This window comes from Theropithecus gelada, chromosome 14 (genome assembly GCF_003255815.1).
Source record: "Theropithecus gelada isolate Dixy chromosome 14, Tgel_1.0, whole genome shotgun sequence".
Classification (NCBI taxonomy): Eukaryota; Metazoa; Chordata; class Mammalia; order Primates; family Cercopithecidae; genus Theropithecus; species Theropithecus gelada.
The window spans coordinates 56,780,780-56,803,957 of record NC_037682.1 but is presented as its reverse complement, the minus strand read 5'-3'; the positions used below and the strand labels follow the sequence as shown (position 1 = coordinate 56,803,957).

General features: G+C 44.6%; 1 protein-coding gene across 2 annotated transcripts in view; it reads right to left on the bottom strand.

The window, feature by feature from the left end:
- Nucleotides 1–23,178, bottom strand: part of ST5 (suppression of tumorigenicity 5) — a 117,851-nt gene that overhangs the window by 56,280 nt on the left and 38,393 nt on the right. The window contains exons 1-2 of one of the 2 annotated variants that reach the window (XM_025355977.1): nucleotides 6,422–6,523; nucleotides 416–520 (exon numbers count right to left, since the gene is read on the bottom strand). In XM_025355977.1, the coding sequence (XP_025211762.1) occupies nucleotides 416–520; nucleotides 6,422–6,447 (131 nt within the window). In that variant the 5' untranslated portion in view covers nucleotides 6,448–6,523. Of the gene's footprint in view, nucleotides 1–415; nucleotides 521–6,421; nucleotides 6,524–23,178 lie in introns of those variants that run through there. The other variant, XM_025355978.1, reaches the window with a different exon arrangement.

The window sequence follows — 23,178 nt, the reverse complement described above, 5'->3', positions numbered from 1 at the left end:
ATAAAGCCTAGGCTATTGCTTGGAATTTGTGCTAATATGCATAACTGCCTCTCTACCCTTAGTCCAATGTGGTCAGCCTCCCTCACTACAGTGCAGCTTAGCTCAGGCACAGGCCTCCAGCTCTCCCCACCATGGGAAAAGGTTACAGCCAGAAGAACATCAGCTGCTTCTTGCTGGCCCCATCCTTGGAATGCTAGGCACAAAGCAGAGCTTGTTTTAAGAGTTATTGTTTGCTATGTTACATGGAAACTTATAGAACTGGAAAATATCTTCTGCCTAATGGTCAGCATGAACTGGCCTAGACCAGTCACCTGGATGACTGTCAGTCAAGATGATGACTACTTACATTTTGGAGGGATCCCACCCAGGACCTAGGTCCCTTGCTGCCATGCCCCACAAGTGCTTCCTTACCCACCTGCTCAGAGTCCCCCGAGGGGCCTTAGTGCTCCCGGCTCCGTGGGTGATGCTGGAATTCTTGTTGGCAGTCATGGTCATTTCGGCTCTCTGCAAACCCAGAGCCCTGCAAAGAAGACAATGCCGGTAAGCCAAGTTTCTATGGGCAGCCAAAAGCACCTTGAACATCTTCCAGATGACCTCCAAAAGTGTCAAGAGGGTTTCTGTGGCAGATGGTAGAAACTGCTTTCCCACTTAATGTTTAACTCCATGTGTTACAGCTTAAGAGCCCCCAAGAAACCCCTGGCCGGAATAGGGAAGAGTGTGAGCTAACATCACATCACTTCACAGAAAACAAAATAAACAAGCCCAAGAAACTCCATCTCCATTCATCTCTCCTCATTCCTTAAGTTAGAGTTTCCTAAACCTCTATCATTCTATATAGTCCATGGTTTTTGCCATATTTGCATACCTCCTGACATACTATTCAATATTTTTCTTGAATATACTTGAAACGACTTCCTTTACTTAAAAAGAAAAAAGTAACCTTATTCTAAACAATAAACTATTAATTCAACAAATATTTACCTAGCACCCATGTCCAAGGCAAATGTGATCCAGCGAAGAGTAATACAGTATCTGACCTCATGCAGCTTACATCCCAGTGGGGAAAAACAGACAATGAGCACACACAAATTATCACATGTGTGATAGTAAGTGTACCTTTGTGTATAATATGTAAGGTGATGATAAGTGGAATGAAAAAAAAATTAAGCAAGGTAGAGCTGGGAGTGGTGGCTCATGCCTGTAATCCCAGCACTTTGGGAGACCAAGGCAGGGAGTTCACTTGAGGTCAGGAGTTCAGACCAGCCTGGGCAATATGGTGAAACCCCTTCTCTACTAAAAATACAAAAATCAGCCAGGTGTGGTGGCAGGCAGCTGTAATCTCAGCTACTTGGGAGGCTGAGGCAGGAGAACTGCTTGAACCTGGGAGAAGGAGGTTGCAGTGAGCCAAGATTGCACCATTGCACTCCAGCCTGAGTGACAATTCTGAGACAGAATTATTTTATTTATTCTGTCTCAAAAAAAATAAATTAAATTAAATTAAATTAAATTTGAAAAATCTTAAGCAAAGTAGAGGGAAAGGGGAGTGGTTAAAGGGTATCTTACTTTAAATAAGATGTTCAGGGAAAACCATTATGATAAAGTAACATTTGAGTACACATCATGAAATTGAGAGCTAGAAGTGCTAATCATATTTTTTCTAATACCCATTAAAATAAAAGTAACATACATTAAGGTATTTAACTATTTAAAAGTAAAAAATGTCTGTTCATGTACCATATATTCTTAGCTAATATATCACCAGTGGTAAATGCACTATCCTTTCAGGAACACTGTTTTATGCCAAGTAATAAAAGGAATACAAAGATTAAAATTTAAGGGTACATTTGGGTTGGAAAGAAGGAAGTAAAACTATCTCCATTTGCAAATGGCATGATTTTGTATGTAGAAAATCCTAAGGATTCCACTAAAAAACCTATTAAACTGCTGAGTGAGTTCAAGTAAGTGTGCAGGATACAAAATCAATATTAAAGATCAATTTGGGGTCAGGCACAGTGGCTCACATTTGTAATTCCAGCACTTTCGGAAGCCAAGGCAGGCAGATCCCTTGAGAACAGGAGTTCGAGACCAGCCTGGCCAACATGGCAAAACCCCATCTCTACTAAAGATATAAAAATTAGCCAAGTGTGGTGGTTCATGTGTGTAATCCCAGTTACTTGGGAGGCTGAAGCATGAAAGTAACTTGAACCTGGGAGGCAGAGGTTGCAGTAAGCCAAGATTGCACCACTGCACTCCAGCCTGGGTAACAGAGCAAGACTCTGCCTCAAAAAAAAAAAAAAAAAAAAAATCAATTTTATTTCTATATACTAGCAATGAACAATCTGAAAATGAAATGAAGGAAACAATTCTATTAACAATAGTGGCAAAAATAATAAATCACTTAGAAATAAATAAAAGAAATGCAAGACATGTATACTGCAAATTATAAAACATCATTGAAAGAAATTAAAGACTTAAAAAATGAAAAGACATACCATATTCATGGACCAGAAAATTTAATATTGTTAAGATAGCAATTCTCCCTAAATTGATTTACAGACTCAACAGAATACCCATCAAAATCCCAGCTAGCTTCTTTTCAGAAATTGGCAAGCTGATCCTAAAATTTTTTGGAAATGCAAGGGATACAGGACAGCCAAAACAATCTTGAAAAAGAAGAACAAGGTTAGAAGACTCTGAGTTGCCATTAAAAAAAAAAAATACTAACAAGTAACCAAGACAGTGCAGTACTGACATAAGAATAGAAATAGAGATCAATACAACAGAATCCAGAGTCCAGAAATAATCCCTTACATTTATGGTCAACAGATTTTCAATAAGGATGCCAAGACAATTCATGGGGAAAGAACAGTCTTTTCAACAAACTGTGCTGAGAAAACTGGATATCCATATACAAAAGAATAAAGTAGGGCCCCACTTCATACCATATTTAAAAATAAAGTAAAAAATGTGTATAGCCCTAAATGTAAGAGCTACAATTACAAAAGCAAAGCTAGAAGAAAACAGAAGTAAATCTTTATGACATTGGATTAGGCAATGGTTTCTTAGCTATAACACCAAAAGCACGCATGCACGCGCACACACACACACACACACAAAGGAAAAAGGACATGAATTGTATTATGTCAAAATAAAGAACTTTTGTGCTGTAAGCAATACCATCAAGAAAGTGAAAGGACAGCCTAAAGAATGGGAGAAATTTTTTGCGAATCATGTATCTATTAAGAAACTTGTCGCCCGGGCGCAGTGGCTCACGCCTGTAATCCCAGCACTTTGGGAGGCCGAGACGGGAGGATCACGAGGTCAGGAGATCGAGACCATTCTGGCTAACACGGTGAAACCCCGTCTCTACTAAAAATACAAAAAAAAAATTAGCCGGGTGCGGTGGCGGGCGCCTGTAGTCCCAGCTACACGGGTGGCTGAGGCAGGAGAATGGCGTGAACCCGGGAGGCGGAGCTTGCGGTGAGCCAAGATTGCGCCACTGCACTCCAGCCTGGGCGGCAGAGCTAGACTCCGTCTCAAAAAAAAAAAAAAAAGAAACTTGTATCCAGAACTTATAAAGAATTCTTTCAACTCAATAATAAAAAAGTAACCCAATTAAAAATTAGACAAAGGATTTGGAACAGAAATTCTCCAAAGATATAAACTTGGCCAATAAGCATATGAAACAATGCTCAATATCATTAGTCATTAGGGAAATAAAAATCAAAACCACATGAGATATTACTTCACATCCACTAGGATTTCTATAACAAAAAAAAGACAGATAAAAACAAATAAATGCTAGTGAGACTGTAGAAAAATTGGAACTTTCATTCCTTACTGGTAGAAATGTTAAAATGGCACAGCCACTCTGGAAACAATTTGGTAGTTCCTCAAAAAGTTATACTCAGAGTTACCATATAAACCAGGATGACCCACTCCTAGGTATCTGTTCAGGAGAAAAGAAAATACATATCCAGACAATCACTTGTACATAAATGTTCATAACAGAATTACTCATAGTAGCCAAAATGTGGAACTAACCCAAATGTCCATCAACTGATGATAAACAAAATGTGGTATATATCAATACAACTGAATATTATTCAGACATAAAAAGGAGTAAAGTACTGATACATTCTACAACATGAATAAACCTTGATTCCTCTTTTGTGAAACGTCCAGAACAGGCAAATCTATAGAGACAGAGTAAACTAGGAGCTGCCTAGCACTGGTTGAGGGTGGCAGAATGGGACATGGCTGATAGGAGTATGGGGTTTCTTTTTGGGTTGACAAAAATGTTCTGGAATTAGATAGTGGTAATGGTTGTACAACTCTTGTGAATATATTAAAAACCATTACATTATATAAATGAATTTTACAGCATGTTAATTACATCTCAATATAGACATTAAAACTTAAGAGCTAAATAAATCTTTTTAAGTGCCTTGGAGAATGGGTGTGAGCAACAACACAAATGACACATATCAAGCACATTTCCAGTGTCCAGGTGCACCACAGCCTAGGCCAACACCACCATCACGGAAGCTGAACAGTTCACCAACAGCAGTTCTCTCCCTCTGACTGGCATCCTCCATCACATTGACCAAAATGAAGTATATCTGGATGTGAAAGTTAAACATATTTATTTATGGCCACTGATGACCTTAATCCTGGAGACCGTCTTACCTTGGTGCAAATAAGTGATTGGTTCTGATAATAAAAATAAGTCAAGTCCTAATTCTTGATACCATTTATACTTCTTTCCTAATCTCAAGATGAAATGTACTAGCTCTAATTTCTTTAACTTCGCTTACTAAGCGCTCAGGGTTGTGGTTTTGGTGATGGTGATAGGGAGTGATATGGTAACCGGAAAGAGAGGAAGCAGCCAGTAGGCAGGGGATGATTATCTGACAGTGACAGCAATGAAACATCCCTCCAAGGTGAATACGGCAGATGCCTCTGGAAAAAAGAAACCAACTCTCAGCCTCACTTTTACCCTTCATAAAATGGAGTTGGTCCAGCTAACTTTTTTCTTTTTGGTAGAGACGGGGCTTCTCTATGTTGCCCAGGCTGGTCTCGAACTCCTGGTCTCAAGTGATCCTCCTGCCTCGGCCTCCCAAAGTGCTAGGATTACAGGTATGAGCCACCATGCTTGGCCCTATAAGTTTAAGTCTATATTCATCAGCATAACACTAGTGATGATGATGATGACGACGATAAAGTCAATCTTGCTCCCAGGGCATCTATGCACACTGGCTGTAGTGAGATACTCTCTACCTGCACCAGCCCAGTGCCAAGTAAAGTGCTTGGCATATCATATGGCTCCATGTACAACAGAGAAGGGATAGAAAAGGCAACCTCTGGAAGTTTTATCAGGCCAGTTTTCAGGGTCCTCAGGAAGCACAGTGCTATAGGAATCAACTTGCTAAGCATCAGCTTTCAACTGTAGCAACGGTCACAATAACCATCGCCATCCATGAAAACAACACTTGACCTGCTCTATCACCTCCAGGGCAGGCCCTTGGAGAAAAGGCAAAAGATTTGTGGCATGACCAGAAACTGAAATATGTTAGAAGAACATGATGAAAAACATATTCTTTCTTTCCCTGAATTTCTGCTTTTAGGAGGGTAGACTCCCTGCTCTGAAATGCTATCATGTAGTTGTATATGAGAACACAGAGCCAGCTTACTAAGAAACAGAAATGTAGTTGACTCTGACATCTGGGTGGCTAAGAGGAAAAATCTTGTGAAGATGTAACCAAGAAAAGAAGCAGAACAAAATTGCCTCCAGGCCCATGACAGGGACCCTTAGTCACATTTGTCCAAGAGTGCAGCTGCCATTCTCAGAAGTGGCCTGGGAATTCAGGCATCTTGAGCCAGCACTGCTGAGAACCTCAGAAGGGCACACGAGATGAGAAAAACAGAGATGCCTACTCACCAACCTCCCCACCAACTGCTCTCTCTGGGCCAGGTCTATCAGGATCAGAGAATAATTTGGGACTTGAGGAGCTGAAGGCCAGGTTAACCCTTTATACCTGAAGCTCAGGCTTGAGGATTCTCAGCATTCTGGCTTCCTGGGCTACACCATTTCTCCCCACCTCCTAAAAGCAGCCCCAGGCCCTCATCTATGCTTTTAGCCTGATATCCTGGCTAGTCAGGCTGCAGGGAGAGAAGATGCTCCTAAAGCAGAGGAAATGCCGATGGGAATGGAGCAGAGACTCAAGCATGAGGAGAGGTTTCTTTGCTAGTTCCTAGGCCCATCAATGGCAAAGTCCAGGCAGAAACTGCATGTTTAGAAAAGGAAATTGTTCAATTAGCATATACCATCAATCCAAAGTTCCTCAAAAACACAGCTCTGACAAATTATAGGCAACTATCTCAAGAGTTACGATTCAGAAAAAGGAATGGAATAAGGTACCTCTGGAACTTTTCTACAAACTGCATCCAGACAAAGAGGCACAGTGGCAGGCCCCTAGGGGCAGTCGGAAAAACATCAGCCTTGAGTCCAGCCCTGCCTTCTGACAACCACTAGTTATGTGACCTTGCTCCAGTGAGGGTCAAAGACTCACTTTGTCACTATAACAGCCATAATAGCAACATGATCTATCTCCCATGATTGTCCTGTCTGGCAACAGAAGCTTAATAAATGTTTGTTCTTCCAGATCACACTTCCCTAGGTATTTGGAAGACAACCTCTCCATTCACAAGTGTGAGTCATCTTTCAGACTCCCTAGTACTATCATTCCATTCACTGACCCTATGTCAGGCACTGTGCAAGGTACTAGGATAGTAAAACGGAAAGACACAGTCCCTGCCCTGGAGAAGCTCAATGTGAAGGGAGATGAGAAAGTAAAAAGTGGACTCCGGGAAGGCCTCATCAGGAGGTGATATTTGAATTAAGCCTTAATCTGTTACCCACAGTAAGGGGACCTAAGGAAAAGCAAAAGAGCATTTATTATGAGACACACTGCTGGACTTTTTATACACGTAATTATAACAGTTAAAGTTACAAGCACTTCACGTATATTAAGTCATTTAACCCTTTAACAACCCTGTGAGATGGGTACTATTAATATTTCACAGGGTTAGTTACACTTTACCAAGGAAACCAAGAAAGAGAGCAGTTAACTAGCTTGCTCCAAGTCACACGGCTAAAAAGGGGCAAGGCAGGGATTTATGCCCAGGTGGCCTGCACCAGTGCCCCAGCTCTGGGCCAGGACCCTGTACTGCCTCCAACTGTCTTCTAATTTAGTTCTCACCATTCTACAAGGTAGTTGATAGTACAGTCTCTTTTTTTTCTGATCAGGAAATTTAAATTCAGAGAAATTAAATGACTGGACTAAGGTTACTCACCTAGTGAAGGAATAGAGCAGGAATGTAGACCCAGCTCTGTCTCACTCCACTGTCCACTTACTTTCTTTAACATTGATGGGGTGCTTTAAAATGCAGAGTCCCAGGCCCCACCTGCTGAATGGGAATCTGTGGGGCTGGGGCCTAGGAATCTGCATTTTAGTAAGTGCTTTAAACCAAGCTTATATGCCCTTAAGTGCAAAAATGTGTGTCCCACAGCATGTTCTCTAGGGACTTAGTGGGGTCACGACTCACCATCTTCCCAAGAATCTGCCTAGCTATGTGCAACTAAAAGATGGGCACTCAGCCCCTCTTCCTCCTCCCCCCATCCCATTAGCTTCTTCCACCACACAGAGAACCACTGGCCGTCAACCAAAAAGGAATGCGCACACCACAGGATCCAGTGAAAGCATTACCAACGGCTCATCTAAGCCATTTCCTCAATCTCCAGGTGTGCTCCGTCTTCCTGTATTTTAAAATTACTCTTCCTGCCAACCACCCTGATCCCTTCGCTTGCTTTCTCGTCATTTCTAAACTCCTGGGAAAAAGAGTTTATGTCAGAAGTCATATACCTGCGGTCTGCAGAAGCAAAAACATGTCTCATTTGGCCTTCCTTTTATTTTTAAATAATTTGAATTAGTTGTGAAGCTTAAGAAAGCAGGTGAATAGAAAGAAAAATTCAGATTCTAGCTCCTTTTGAAAAATGAGAAAATTTGCCATCACTGTGTGCTCTCCTGTATGACAACAGTTGGCCAGAGCTGAGCACAAGTGACCCAGTTAGATGCAGCGGGCTCCCTCCACTGCAGTGCTGTGCCTCCTCATCCATGGCCTCCACCTGGTCCACTCGGCTCCAACCTGACCTCCCAAGCAGCAGGTAAGTGTCGCAGCTCTCTAGCCTGTGTCCCAGCAGGAAGGGTTAGGAGGCATGGCATTGGGAACAGCCACACAAAACCTACTGGACGGCTGGGCAGGAGCAGTGCAGGGCAAAGCCTCCTGACTGCTTGAAACCCCCATCAATTCCCCTTACTGCCACAGGAAGAAAGACCTTCTGAAAGGCTGACAGCTTTTGCTCAGTCCAGCCTTCACCAGGCAACTCTCTCTAGCATCCTAAGTGCTCCTTCTCCCTCTGACCTGGTCCCATCACCTTATCCACAGAGGCTCTCTCAAAGGTCCAAGAAGGGACCGATGAGAGGTCAGTCTCTGAAGGGAGCTCTTTCTGAGGCGTGCCCCACCTCTAAGAATGAACGTTCCTATCCTAGAGCAAAAAGCCTGTCCTTGTTTAGGTGACATTTCTAAATGTCTGTCTGATACTTTTCTGCAGGCATAATTGTGGATGTGACAGCATGCCTTGCTCTTGAAGCAGGAGACAGCTGAACCCTGAGCAAACAGGAAGAAATGGCAAGCATTTGGAGGAAAGCCTCCCATTCTGCTGAGGTTAACGTCGCCACTGAGAGGAAACGTAACGTAAACATTGCACAGCACTCTGCTTTATAGCCGAGGTAAGAAGTCAAGACGCCCGAAAATAGGAAACCTCTCAACCACAGGAGAGAATTTCTGCTACATCTATGTTCCACTACTCTCCTAAGCAATTCTGCTCACATGGAAGTCAAAGTTAAGGCAGTGGCCTAAAGGGACAGAGAAGGTGGGAACGGGAACAGAGCTCTTGTGTGTGTTCTGAGAACATGGTGAGAGCCAGGAGAGGGCCAGCAGTACAATGACAGTACAGTGACCCTACAGTGTGCAGCTGTCATCTGACTGCCCTGGGGCCAACCTGCTTACTCATCCTGCCCAGCAAACACCTCCTCAGACCCTCTTTACCTTCTTGCCAACTCCTTCCTGCACCTTTCCTCATCCATGGGCCCTGGCCAAGGACATGACGTACAGACTGGCAGCTCCTCAGAGGAGGGCTGCCAAGAGTCTCAGCAACCAATACTGGCCCTCAGATTCTAAGGAGCTTAACAAATGCAACTAAATCAGGATGATCCTTCTCTGCATGAGACTTCGACCTCATCATCAGCCCCTGTTCTTCCTGAAGCAGCAAGGCCCCCTGCTAAATTCCTGCAGAAAAGCTCCCCTGCTTCCTAGAAAGAGCTATAAGCAAAGCCCACCAATGCTGTAAGCAAAAGGCACAGCCCCTCCCTGCCTAACCTCCCAACTGATCGACCACTTGCCTGGTTCTCAAAGGGATAAAAGGGCTCCTAGAAACAGACTAAGAAAAAACCTGAGAAAAAGCTATGGCCCCTTTCCTTCTATCTTCTTGGTGCTGCCTCCATTCTCTCCCTTCCCCCCACCTGCACACACAACCCAGAGCCACCGCAAGCTTCAGTAACCTTAGATTAAGTTCCTTGTAAGTACCCAAACCAAGGTTCTCAAAAATGTGAGCTTTCACCTGCAATCCCAGCACTTTGGGAGGCAGAGGCAGGAGTACTGTTTGAGCCCAGGAGTTCAAGACCAGCCTAGGCAACAAGTGAGACCCTGTCTTCACTAAAAATAAAAAATTAGCAGGGTGTGGTGATGCACACCTGTAGCCCCAGCTACTTTGGAGCCTGAGGTGGGAGGATCACTTGAGCCCAAGAGTCCAAGGCTGCAGTGAACTATAATCATGACCCTGCACTCCAGCCTGGGTGACAGCGTGAGACCCTGTCCTTATAAAAAAAGAAAAGAAAAGAGTGCCAGGAAGGATTTTCTCAAGACTGTCCCATTCCCTACAAAACAGTAAACCTTTTCTCCTTCACTACTTTGATACACTTCACACCTTAGATCTTTTCCATTTCAGCCCCAGGTCCAGAAAGCCCTTCAAGTAAAAATGTGGTGGGGATAGCGAGCCTGGTCAGGTGGAGAGGAACCAACATTTGTTTTGCTGGGAGGTCAGAGGATAGATGGGTGTTTTACAGGTACCTGTGAGGCTGAAATCTCTCTCAGCTAGCCACAGGAAAAGACGATTTTTTGTTGTTGCATAATAATCAGAAAAAAAGAACTTTTTCCATCTCTTCACTGTCCACTTATCATTCCCACATCCTCTTTCCCAACCTTCCTCCTCAAAGAAAGCCCTTTAAGTCTGCTTTTTCAACCTCAACCATATTTCAGTCCCTTTTCCTGCCAGATGGTCCTTCTCCACTTCAGTGCAGATCCTGCAGAAGTTGAAAGCTGGGTTTAAATACTTCCTGAAAGCCTGAATTGGAGTGAGGGCTTGTTAGGCAATTCCAGGCCAAAGGAAATCTGGTTGTTTCTCACATAGTTTTAAAAACCTAGACATGGCTGTTTCTGCCATTCTGGAAACTCAGCCTCTCAGCAAGTGGCTTATCCTAGCTCTGTCAAGACTATGGCACCTACTCTGCCCAATGTCTTGTCACCACTTGGAAAAAGAAGGCAGATTGGAAGCCTGATCCATAAAAAAACCCTGCTCCTGGGGACCAACCACTGCCCTCTTTCGCTCTGGCAAGGAGAACGTGGTGGGTCCTGCAATTGCGACCATCCAGAGGCCACAGTCCTATCCGACAGCAGCACCTTTGCTCTGGCCAGCCACATCTCACTGGATGACATTTCCTGCACATGCCAGGAATGTTCATGCCACCAAGCTTTTGTTCAACTAATTCCTTTGATCTTCAGTGTCCCTTGCCCCGCATTCTTTCTTAAATATCCAGTTCAAGTGTCAACTTCTTCCTGACTCTAAGTCTTGACCTCCTTCTCACCCTTCCCACACTCTCTGGTCTAGCTGAGTTCAACTTGACTGATGGCAAGATGCCTCCTCTGCTCTAGAAGAAACTTACCATCCACAAGCTGCACCTTCTCCAAGGAAGACTAGGAAATAATAAAGGCTAAAGGCACTGGGTAAAATCCTAATACCTCCGTTTTACCACAGATAGCTTAGGGGGACTACCCCACCTTTATAATGAGAACACAAAGACCAATGAGAAGCCATCTACAAAGAACAGTGGGTACTCAGAGCCCAGTGGTACTGGAAGTCTCTGGGCTGGGGTTTAGCTTTCCCTCCAGCTCTCAGCTTCAACACCTCCTCCCTCATCCTCACTCTTTTAGCTGCCTCTGCTTCTGATTTCACTAAGAACAGATCCTCAATGAGCTACACCCATCACATGTACTCCCTACCAGCATCATGGTTCCTGTCACCCCATCTATTCAAAACTCTCAAAACCATAGCTCCCATTACTAAAAGTAAAAGCCCAAATCTTTACAAGGACTTATAAAGCCCTCCATTGTCTGTGTCCCTTTTATATCTCTGGCCCCATTTCAACTACTCTTTCTCCCTCACTCTCTCCACTCTAGCCACACTGTCCACTTACCATGCGCTCAAACACACCAGGTGAGTTCCTACTCCAGGGCCTTTACACCTGCTGTACCCTGTAACTAGAACAGCCCTCCCTAGATAGGGTGAACAGCGGTTGGGCTCCACAGTCCAGGCCCATCTCTAGTCCCCTCTGGCCTTCCCAGTGAAGGGTCTAACCCACTTACAGCAACCACAACCACTCAGAAAATTCCAAAGGGGGCCTCCCCCTGTGAAAACCCAAACGATTCTGGGCAGGAGTGGCTTCAGCCCAATAACTCAACTAAAATTGCTCTCTGAAAAGCTTATAAGACCGCGTCCAGTGGCTCACGCCTGTAATCCCAACACTTTGGGAGGCCGAGGCGGGTGGATCACCTGAGGTTGGGAGTTTGAGACCAGTCTGACCAACATGGAGAAATCTCACCTCTACTAAAAATATAAAATACAGCCAGGCATGGTGGCGCATGCCTGTAATCCCAGCTACTCGGGAGGCTGAGGCAGGAGAATCGCTTGAACCCGGGAAGCAGAGGTTGTGGTGAGCCAAGATCGCGCCATTGCACTCGAGCCTAGGCAACAAGAGTGAAACTCCATCTCAAAAAAATATATATATATATAATGGCTTTCCTATTATACACTGCAAAGGTACTTTCTCTGAGCTTAATGAATTCCAGCACCTTCCTTTCCTGATGCCTACTGTTTTGGACACTGCTGCTCAGCGCCCCCCCCGAAACACTGTAATGTAATTGACTCTCAATCTAGAGTACCACCCCCCTGCCTCCCCGGAGTGTGAAAGATGTTTATGTTCATTAAAAGAGGACACAGGTTAAGAAAGGCTGGGAAGTAGTATAGGAAAACTAAAGAGAGAGAGAGAGGTGAGGGCATTTCATTTACCTATTTACTGGAACCCCTTGAGGGGATCTTCCCAGCCAGGCCCCCATGCTGCTGTGCCATGCTCTGGTCCTTGTCCTTGAGCAGCTCCCCACCCTGTCTGAGATGGATAAGTAAAGATTCTGGTACAATGTAACAAGAGCTGTGATAGAAGTATGAACACAGAGCTCTGGGAGAGAGGAGAAAGGCATCTAATCAGGTGGAAGGATGGATGCTGGGGAGGATTTCTAGAGGAGACAGGAAATTACACTGGGCTGAGTCTTGCAGGATTGGAAGAGATAAAGGCAGAAGAAAAAACAAGCAGAAGAAAAACCATGAGCAAAAGCCAAGATCTTGGAGCAAGTAGAAATTTCTTAGAAGGAAACAAAAAGTGATAACCATAATGAAAAACACTGACAAATTAGACTACATTAAATAAGAACTTTGTTCATTTAACAAATGCCATAAAGAGAGTGAAAAGCAAACCTACAGAGTGTAAGACAATATGCTCAATAGACCATCCAACCAAAAATTCATATCCAGAATATATGAGGAACTTCTACAAATAAATAAAAAACAACTCAAAAGAAAAATGGCAAAAGAACAGAACAGATACTTCACCAGAGAGGATACCCAAACTGTGAAGAGATATATGAAAAGGTATCCAACTTCATTAGTCATTAACAAAATGCAAATTATAACTGAGATGTGATACTATTAACATACCCACTGGAATGAATAAAATGAAAAAGAAATACCTATTGTTGGCAAGGATGTGAAGTAACTGGAATTCTCGAACACTAACAGAGGAAGTGTAAATCAATACTACCACTTTGGAATAACGCTGGGTATCACAACTAAAACTAAATATAGGTATACCCCGTGACCCAACAATTCCTTTCTTAGTTTTATACCCATCAGAAACGCATACACATAAGTATTAAAAGACAAGTATGAGAATGTGCATAACAGCACCATTCATAATGGCTATAAACTAAAAACTCAAATGCTCATAATCAGAAGAAGAGAAGGTAAATTTTTGTATTTTACATAATGATTACTATACAGCAATGAGAATGAACATCTACAGCTACACACAACATGGATAAATCTCTCCATTATTCTGAATAAAAGAGCCAGAAACCAAAAATACATACTAGATGAGCCTATTTATAGAAAACAATAAAACCCAAAAATAAATCTATGCTATTAGAAGTCAGGAAGACTGGAGGGAGATTCTGGGATATTGATAATAGTCTGTTTCTTGATCTGAGTGTTGGTTACATGGGTTCGGTTGTAAAAATTTGTTGACTTGGATACATGTATATGTTCGTGTTGTATGATGTACTTCATTAACAAGTTTTAATATAGCAAGCAGGACACAGAGCTCAGCAGATTTGGGAAAATTAGATCCACAGAGCAAAGTTATTAAGAAGCAGTAGAGAGGCCAGGGGCAGTGGCTCAAGCCTGGAATCCCAGCAGTTTGGGAGGCCGAGGTGGGTGGATCACTTGAGGTCAGAAGTTCGAGACCAGCCTGGCCAACACGGTGAAACCCCCGTCTCTACTGAAAATACAAAAATTGGCTGGGCATGAAGGCAGGTGCCTGTAATCCCAGCTACTCAGGAGGTTGAGGCACGAGAATCACTTGAACCTGGGAGGTGGAGGTTGCAGTGAGCCAAGATTGCGCCACTGCACTCCAGCCTGGGCAATAGAGCGAGAATCAGTCTCAAAAAAAAAAAAAAAAGGAAAAAAGAAGCAGTAGAGGGTAACTGTGGAACTGCAGATCTTAGATCATTAGGGCTCAATTTGCTTTTGGAGGAAAGCCCTTTTTTCCTCAAATTTGGAAGTAGGAGAAGAAAGCATACCTATATAGCCAGGCTCTGCTTGTTCTATGCATGTATTTAGCTTGTGTAATCTTAGTTACAACTACATGAAATAGATGCCATTATCTCTGTTTTATGGAGGAAGAAGCTGAGGCTGAAAGGTTAAGTAATTTGCCTAGCGTTTCATAAGTAGCAGAACCCAGAGTCTGGAAAGGTTGGCATAAGGCTCTAGAAGTGATACCAGAGCACATTAGTCCTTTGGTCTCTGTCACATCTTGTGGCAGGAAGCCACCCTCCATCCCAAGTACACCCCTGCAGCCCCTCTCTATCTGGATAAAGAATTAGAAAAGAGGCCGGGCATGGTGGCTCACACCGGTAATCCCAGCACTTTGGGAGGTCAGGAGTTCGAGACCAGCCTGACCAACATGGTGAAGCCCCATCTCTACTAAAACTACAAAAATTAGCTGGGCATGGTGTTGGGCATCTATAATCCCAGCTACTCGGGAGGTTGAGGCAGGAGAATTGCTTGAATGTGGGAGACAGAGGTTGCAGTAAGCTGAGATCGCACCATTGTACTCCAGCCTGAGTGACAAAGTGAGACTCTGTCTCAAAAAATAAAATATAAAAAAAATATATTAGAAAAGGATATTAGCAGAAGGTCCAATGCCTGGCCCCTGAATTCTGGTTGTCAAAAATCCCATTTTTCTTTAAGCCGTCTAGTTCAGAGGGCTCTGAGTCAACAACAAATAAGCGTAAGAGATGCCTATCATCATTCTTCCCCATCTAGGGAAAGGGATTCACACACACAGACCCTGGTCAAACGAAGACCTTCCCCCTAACAATGCAGTCTGCTAGAGCTGAGACTGCAGAGAAAGACAGTCTGTCCATCCACCTGCCCAACTCCTTTAAGGGCCATGATGACGACAGAACTTGCCTCTTCTTCCTCCTTTAAACAGAGCAAGTGCTGCTTGGCAGTTTCAGGTCTGTGCTTCACAGACTGTGTGCTGAGGTGCCCCAGAGCACCATGATGAACTCACAGGGATGCTGCTAAATATTTTAAATTTTTGAGGGAAACAGAGCAACACTCAACATTTGTTGAACACCCCATGAGTTCACAGCTTCAACAACAGACTGCATTACATTCTTTTTGATGACGTCATTTCTTTCTGAGGCTGGGTTTTCAGCAGTTGCTGTGATAAAAAGCCAGTACCGGCCGGGCGCGGTGGCTCAAGCCTGTAATCCCAGCACTTTGGGAGGCCAAGATGGGCGGATCACGAGATCAGGAGATCGAGACCATCCTGGCTAACACGGTAAAACCCCGTCTCTACTAAAAAGTACAAAAAACTAGCCGGGCGAGGTGGCGGGTGCCTGTAGTCCCAGCTACTCAGGAGGCTGAGGCAGAATGGCGTGAACCCGGGAGGCGGAGCTTGCAGAGAGCTGAGATCTGGCCACTGCATTCCAGCCTNAAAAAAAAAAAAAAAAAAAAAAAAAAAAGCCGGTACCATGTGAAAAGCCATGTGGAACAGGAAATGAGGATGGCACTAATCAATCTGATTCCAAGGTCTGATATGCTACGCAGTACCTAGTACATTCCATTAGTAAGTAATTGTGGTTATTTAAGAATGGAATATAAATATTTTTCCTTTCAATTTCTGTATATCATTTTTTTTTCAGATGGCTACTCAGATGTTAGGATACAAATACTTAATTGTTTAAACCTACTTAAGGCCAGGCATGGTGGCTCACCGCTGTAATCCCAGTACTTTGGGAGGCCAAGGCGGGTAGATTACCTGAGGTCAGGAGTTTGAGACCAGCCTGGCCAACATGATGAAACCCTATCTTTACTAAAAATACAAAAAATTAGTCAGGAGTGGTGGTGCTTACCTGTAGTCCCAGCTACTAGGGAGGCTGAGGCAGGAGGATCACTTGAACCCGGGAGGCGGAGGTTGCAGTGAGCCAACTGCACTCCAGCCTGGGTGACAGAGTGAGACTTCATACAAAAACAAACAAATAAACAAACAAACGAACCTACTTAAAAAAGAAAACTTAGGTATTTCTTTTGGGCTATGAACACTGTAAAAAAAAAAATTACTGAAACACTAAGGCCCATGAACTAAGAAAGTCTGGGAGTCTCTGCAGCAGGTGTTTTTAAGTCTCTGTTCATGGAGCCAAGAGGAGTTCCCAGGGCAGGCCCAACCCAGCCCCAGAAGTGGGCAGGAGTCAGGCCTGTGGCAGCACACTCAGGCTTCCCAGAGTGGCTGGTAGAACATCCCCTCTGCCTGCACAGCAGTGCCTGCACACCAGTTATCCCTCAGCCCAGGCGCCTGCACAACCGCATCAGCCTCACCCTAGGCTCCCAGGCTCCCCTCTGAACTCCCTCCTTGAAAAGCTCTACTCAGTTCCAACTTCATGAATAAAACCCAAAGCCAGCCCAGAAGCCTGCTGGCCAGCAGGGGCCTTCCACGCACACTCAGACTTGGGCAATGTCCATAAGCCAAACCATTAATCCAAAGAGACAGGGAGCGATGGGAACCAAAGAGAGTGCTTCCACTGACAGACCATCCACTGGAGGGTCAACTCAGGCTTTCTGGGTGAAGACCTGCATGAAAATACCTTCTTTTTTCCCATGGGGTTTCTTGCCAGCTATACTCCTTCCCTCCATTCTTCCTTGAAGTCATAATCCTGTGTTGGTGACATCACAGTTGTTGACACAATAGCCAACTGTTGTGATGTCACAGGACTCAACTTTTGTCATTTTAGGTGGGGGTGCTGGGGTGGAGAATGTGACAGAGGACAAGAATACAGTTATAGAACTGCAATTCGTTTTTTCATGCTAATTTCCCTGGTAACGAAGGGCAGTGACTCAGAAAAGGAAAGGCAAGCCTCTGGCAGCAAGGCTGTGTATAGATTCGTCTATACCAAGGGAAGGATGGTGGGGAGGCAGGGAAGAGACAAAAGAAAAGAATTTCGAATTCCAGGATTGGCCAAATATGAAGATACTCTCAGTCTGGCCAAGTCCAGGCAGGACCTTCTCTTTCCCTCACCTATCGCCTGAGTCCAGAGTAAGGAGAGGCTCCAGGCTGGAACACTCCCTGGAAATGAATGTGTGGGAGGTGGTATTCTGTTGTGGACTCCAAACTGGCCGAGGGGCAGACTGTCAGTTTGGACTGCATGCTAAGGACAGTGGGCAGAATGGAGAGGGCACTCAGAAATGAAGCATGTCGCAGGAGAAATGGCGGAAGGAACCGAGGTTTACCCGGAGAAGAGAAGGCTGTGAGGGGAGGCTGATCGCTGGCTTGGGAATCCGGAAAGGCTCTCGTGTGAAAAAGGGATTAGATGTGTTTTCTAGGGTCCCCCAAAGAGACCTCAGAAAATGAGAGACCCAGAGAGGCCAAAATGAGGAAGAAGTTTTAATTCTTAAATTCCATCTGGAGACTACAAATTCTTTTTAATTCCTTATTTCTCAATTACAGAATATGTTCCAGAGGACAAGGACTATGTTGTTCATCACAGTATTCCAGAACTTAAAAGGAACTGGCACATAATATTCGTCAAAAAAATGAACAAACGGGGCAATGACAATGGTCTTGTGAAGCTGCTGCTATTTACAGGGACTCACTCATTCCGCAAGTATTTTTTGCATCCCCTACCACACTCCACTCAGTTGCTGGGAATACCACAGTAAAGGCAGATAAGGTTAGTCCATTCCCTTGCCTTTGAGATGGGCATGGGTGGCACCTAAGGTCGCTTTCAATACTGAGATTCCTACATTCTTAGAGTTGACTAAAAAGTTTAAAACTGGGAGGAAAGAGTACCCCAAGGGCCACAGATTAACCCTTCCTTCTACTATCACCACTAGAGATCTGGTAATGAAGGGCGGTGACTCAGAAAAGGAATGGCAAGCCACTGGCAGCAAGGGTGTGTGTAGACTCATCTATACCAAGGGGAGTTGGGAGGACAGGGAGGGACAAAAGAAAGAGATCTAGATCGAGCTGTTGCTTCTTTCTGAGCTGGGAGAGGCCTCTCAGTGAGAAAGCACTGCCAGACCAGACCAGGGCAACCAGGCTGGGCACTTATTCAAGTACCCCTCCCTACTCGGAGACAAAGTGGGCTCCCTCAATCCAGCAATAAAATCTGTATGGCCCAGTTAGGTAATATACGGTATTATATATGACCTCACTTCCCTCAAGGATCTTTTATTTATTTATTTATTTATTTATTTATTTATTTATTTATTATTGAGAGACTAGGTCTTGCTCTGTCTCCCAGGCTGGAGTGCAGTGACACAATAATAGCTCACTGCAGCCTCAAACTTGGGCTCAAGTGATCCTCTTGCCTCAGCCTCCAGAGTAGCTGGGACTACAGGTGCGTGCCACCACAGCCAGCTAAGTCTTTTAATTTTTTGTAGAGATAGGGGTTTTGCTATTTTGCCCAGGCTGGTCTCAAACTCCTGGCCTTAAATGACCCTCCTGCCTCCCAAAATGCTGGCATTACAGGTGTGAGCAACCGTGCCTGGCCAAATGTGCTATTTTCTAATGTGGTTTGTAAACTGGTCAGGAAACAATTCCCAAACAGGAATCAAATCTACCATCAGGTGAGCAGACTCCTTTAACTGTGTAACTGCAGGTATGACTAGCAGGCTAGGCTATGGTCACAGCTTATACTTCCCCCTTTTCCCAAAGTCCTCAATCTCCCTGCAGGAAGCTTGGGGAATGTGCCTCCTGCCCTCTTCTGGACCTGCCAGCATGCTCACCAAGCACACTAAAGCCACCCACATCACAGCTGACTCATGCCATTGCTCTCTGTAATGAGGTATGACATGTTTCTAAGCTCTTGTATATTTTCATATTTGTAGCCTACAATTAGGCATTTTTGAGGGATGTAGCTGACTAGGGGTTCTGTTCAGTGACCTATAATTATACACTCAGGGATCATGGTCAATCCAGGCAACCCTCAGGCCTGCAGGCACTGTGAGCTGCAACCTCATGGAGGAAGCCACTTGGCTCGAAGAAGCTCCAGAGAATACTGTAGAAATGTGGCTTAGAAGGGCCACACTGCCCCTCCTTGCAGCTCTTGGAGGCACTCCCCCTATGTCCCCTTTATCCCCCTTATCACTCACTGCCTGGCTCAGCAATGCCTGCCAAGCCCAAGTGCTGACACATTTGTGTATCTAGTGCCAGCAGAGGACCACTTTGAGGGACACAGTCTCCGTTGCCAAGGTAACAGCAATGTAAAGCAACTTCTTTTTTTTTTTTTTTGAGACAGAGTCTCATTTTGTCACCCAGGCTGGAGTGCAGTGGCACAATCTCAGCTCCCCACAACCTCTGCTTCCCAGGTTCAAGTGATTCTCGTGCCTCAGCCTCCTGAGTAGCTGGGATTACAGGCACATACCACCACTCCCGTCCAATTTTTGTATTTTTAGTAGTGACAAGGCTGGTCTCGAACTCTTGACCTCAAGTAATCCACCCGCCTCGGCCTCCCGAAGTGCTGAGATTACAGGTGTGAACCACCACACCCGGTGGTTCTAAAAACTCCCATAAGTGTCTCATCTTAGAAAAAAGGGGTCACACACCCCCTGCTCATGCGACCCTGCAGCCAGCGGCTGTGCCTCTGCTCTGAGCCAGGCTTTCTGCCACCTGCTGCAGTGGCCCCACACTGATCCTAATCCTCCCCCATGCAAATGCCTACCGCCCAGCTTTACCACTATTTCCCTGGCTGGGGAAGAAGGGCTGGTTCAGCACAAAAAATCTGTCCCTTATGACATTTCACATATACATTTGGATCCAATAAAACTCATTTATTGGGCCAAGTGCAGTAGCTCATGACTGTAGTCTCAGCACTGTGGGAGGCCGAGGCAGGCAGATCACCTGAACCCAGGAGTTCAAGACCAGCCTGAGTAACATAGTGAGGCTCCATCTCCACAAAACATAAAAAAGAAAGAAAGGGGCAAAAAAAGACTTCTTTATTTTTTTTTAACAGCGGCTCAAATCCTGGCATTTAATCAAAGAGATTGCCAGTAGCCCACCTTGTGTAGCTGTGAAGTGCAAATGTGGCCCATGCTCAGAGCAGCATCTGCATTAAGTACGAGCCCAGTATCTAAACTACAATTACTTTGCAAGTTTCCCTTCTTCCTCAATGCAAAGTACTTTAGAGTATACTTTTCAAAAACACTTTCTACCAATAAGCCCAAGAAGATTAAATGCAAAAGGTATCTTCTCCGTTTCACAAAAGAGGAGGCTGGGGCTCAGTAAGGGCTAAGCGTCTTGCCCTCAGTTCACTCAATTAGTAAGAGTAGAACCAGGTCCAGAATTGCTCTGCAATCTTCATAAATCAACAATTAGTAGTCATTACTTCACAGAGACATTGTAAGGATAAATGAATTAACATATGTAAAGTGCCTGGTATACTGTCTGGCTCATAGTTAGGACTATGTTATCATTACTAACAGTATAATCACCACCACCCAGAATCCTCAATTCCAAAGCTACAGCTCTTTTCCTTCTATCCTGCTGTCGTTTTGCAAAGACTGCTCAGAAAGTAGTTTCATCTCACCTTGAGTAAGTCCAGACCTAATCCCTATAGTCAGTCTATGGAACCCAGAACTCACTGGGCTTTCTTTTTTTTTTTTTTTTCTAATTTATTTTAAAAATCTTTTTATAAGCAGGGTCTTACTCTGTCACCCAGGCTGGAGTGCAGGGGCATCATTATAGCTACTGCAGCCCTGAACTCCTGGCTAAAATGATCCTCCTGCCTCAGCCTTCCCAAGTAGATGGGATGACAGGTGTACACCACAGCACAGACTATCTTGCCACTCCACGAACGACTCCACACTTGTGTGCACAGGGAAGTACACACACCCCACCTTTTCTGCCAGTCTGACACTCATCTCCTAGCCTCTCTGATGGCACTTATGCCATGTTAGACACCTTTCTGTAGTTTACCCTGCCTGCAGTACATGACCTTCACTTAGATCCAACTCTTCATTCATTTAGTTTCTTTCTTCAACAATCATTTCACAAGCACCTACCCTTTACTGAGCCCCGTATTAGAGGCTTTTCCCTGAAAACTTATCAAATGAAATGTGCAGGAGCAGCGGGATGCACAAGGAATGGTGACAGCACGAAGGTGCCAGAAAGTAACCATCAGCGGGCAGCACAAAAGATTTCTGAGGAGGCAAAGCTAAAATGGGTTTTAGAGTAACTAGAGTGCTCTCAGCAGACAAGGGGAGAAAAGGACATTCATTCCATGCTATGGGGAACAGTGTGTACACAGGGATACAAAGCAGAATCATATAGAGTATGGGGTATACAATCTCACACTACGAGCATGCAGGGGATGTGAGTGTGTGTGCGCGCACGTGTGTGCACATGTGTGTTACTGTGAGATAAGGAATATATATATATACACATATTCCATATATATAATAATGAATATATATCTATATATAAGGAATATACACACACACACACACACACACACAGAGAGAGAGAGAGAGAGAGAGAGAGACAGCACCTTCTTCCCAGTTCCGGGCACAGCTTCAAAAACCCTTGGCATTTCCCAAGGGATGGGGGTGAGAGAAGCCTACTTTGTGATTTATAACAAGTCTCTCTACTACACCTGAATTTATGCTAATGAAGTGGGGATTTATTTCTTACGGTTCCAGAGGCTGGGAAGTCTTAAGATTGATGACTGACTCTGGCAGGCCTTCTTGCTGCATCATCCCATAGCAGAAAGGCAGAAGGGCACAACAGCACACACAAAAGAGAGAGAGGGCAGGAGGGGGCCGGACTTGTTTGTATCAGAAATGAACTCTAGCAATGACGGCATTAATCCATTCATGATTAATTGGGCCCTCATGGCCCAACCACTCTGAAGGGTCCTACCTCTTAATACCATCACAATGGCAATCAGATTTCAACATGAGTTTTGGAGGGGACATTCAAAACATGGCATGCTGACGTAGTGAAACCTCCATAAATACCTGAAACTTCTGAATTCAGAGAGCTCCCAGGTTGGTGAACACATCAAGGTGCTGGGAGGGTCGTGCACCCTGAGAGGGAATGGAAGCTCTAAACATATACACACACACATACACCCCCTCCCAAAACTTTGCCCTATGCATCTCTTCATTTGGCTGTTCCTGGGTTGTATCCTTAATAATAAACTAATAGTAACATAATACTAATAGTAGGGTTAATAGTAAGTCAACTGTTTTTCTGAGTTCTGTGAGCCGTTCTAGCAAATTACCAAACCTGAGGAGGGGGTTGTGGGAACCAATCCCTCCAACTTTATAGTGAGTTGGTCAAAAGTATGGGTGGCCCAGGCTTGTGATTAGCATCTGAAGTGGGAACAGTCTTGTCCCCACTTACTCTGTGGAGATTATGCTAGCTCCAGGTAGTGTCAAAATTGAATTAAATTGTAAGAAACCCCAGCTGGTGCCCAGCAAGTTTGGCAAGTTGGCCAATGCAAGAGAAAAAACCCCACACATCTGGTGTCAGGAGTGTTGTGAGTAGCAATGTATCATACTAATAGTAGAGTGAGTGTGACAGTGTGGGTGTGTGCACGAGACAGAAGGAAACAGAGAGAGAGGGAGAGAAATTAGATTAGATTAGATATGGGATGGTGCAAAATGAGGCTAGAAAGGCAGGGATAGGCCTTGAGTGCCATGACCAGGAGACACCTGGGCGGCTCCAGCGTTCCAGCAACCTTACACACTGAAGCCTCAAGGGCATCTCCCTCCAAACCGCCTGGGGGTGGGAGGCAGCTGGGACAACAAACATCAAGCCTGCCTTTCCAGGGGTGAGTGGCAATCCCGACTCCTTGGGTATGCTTACGGCACACCAATTTTCAATG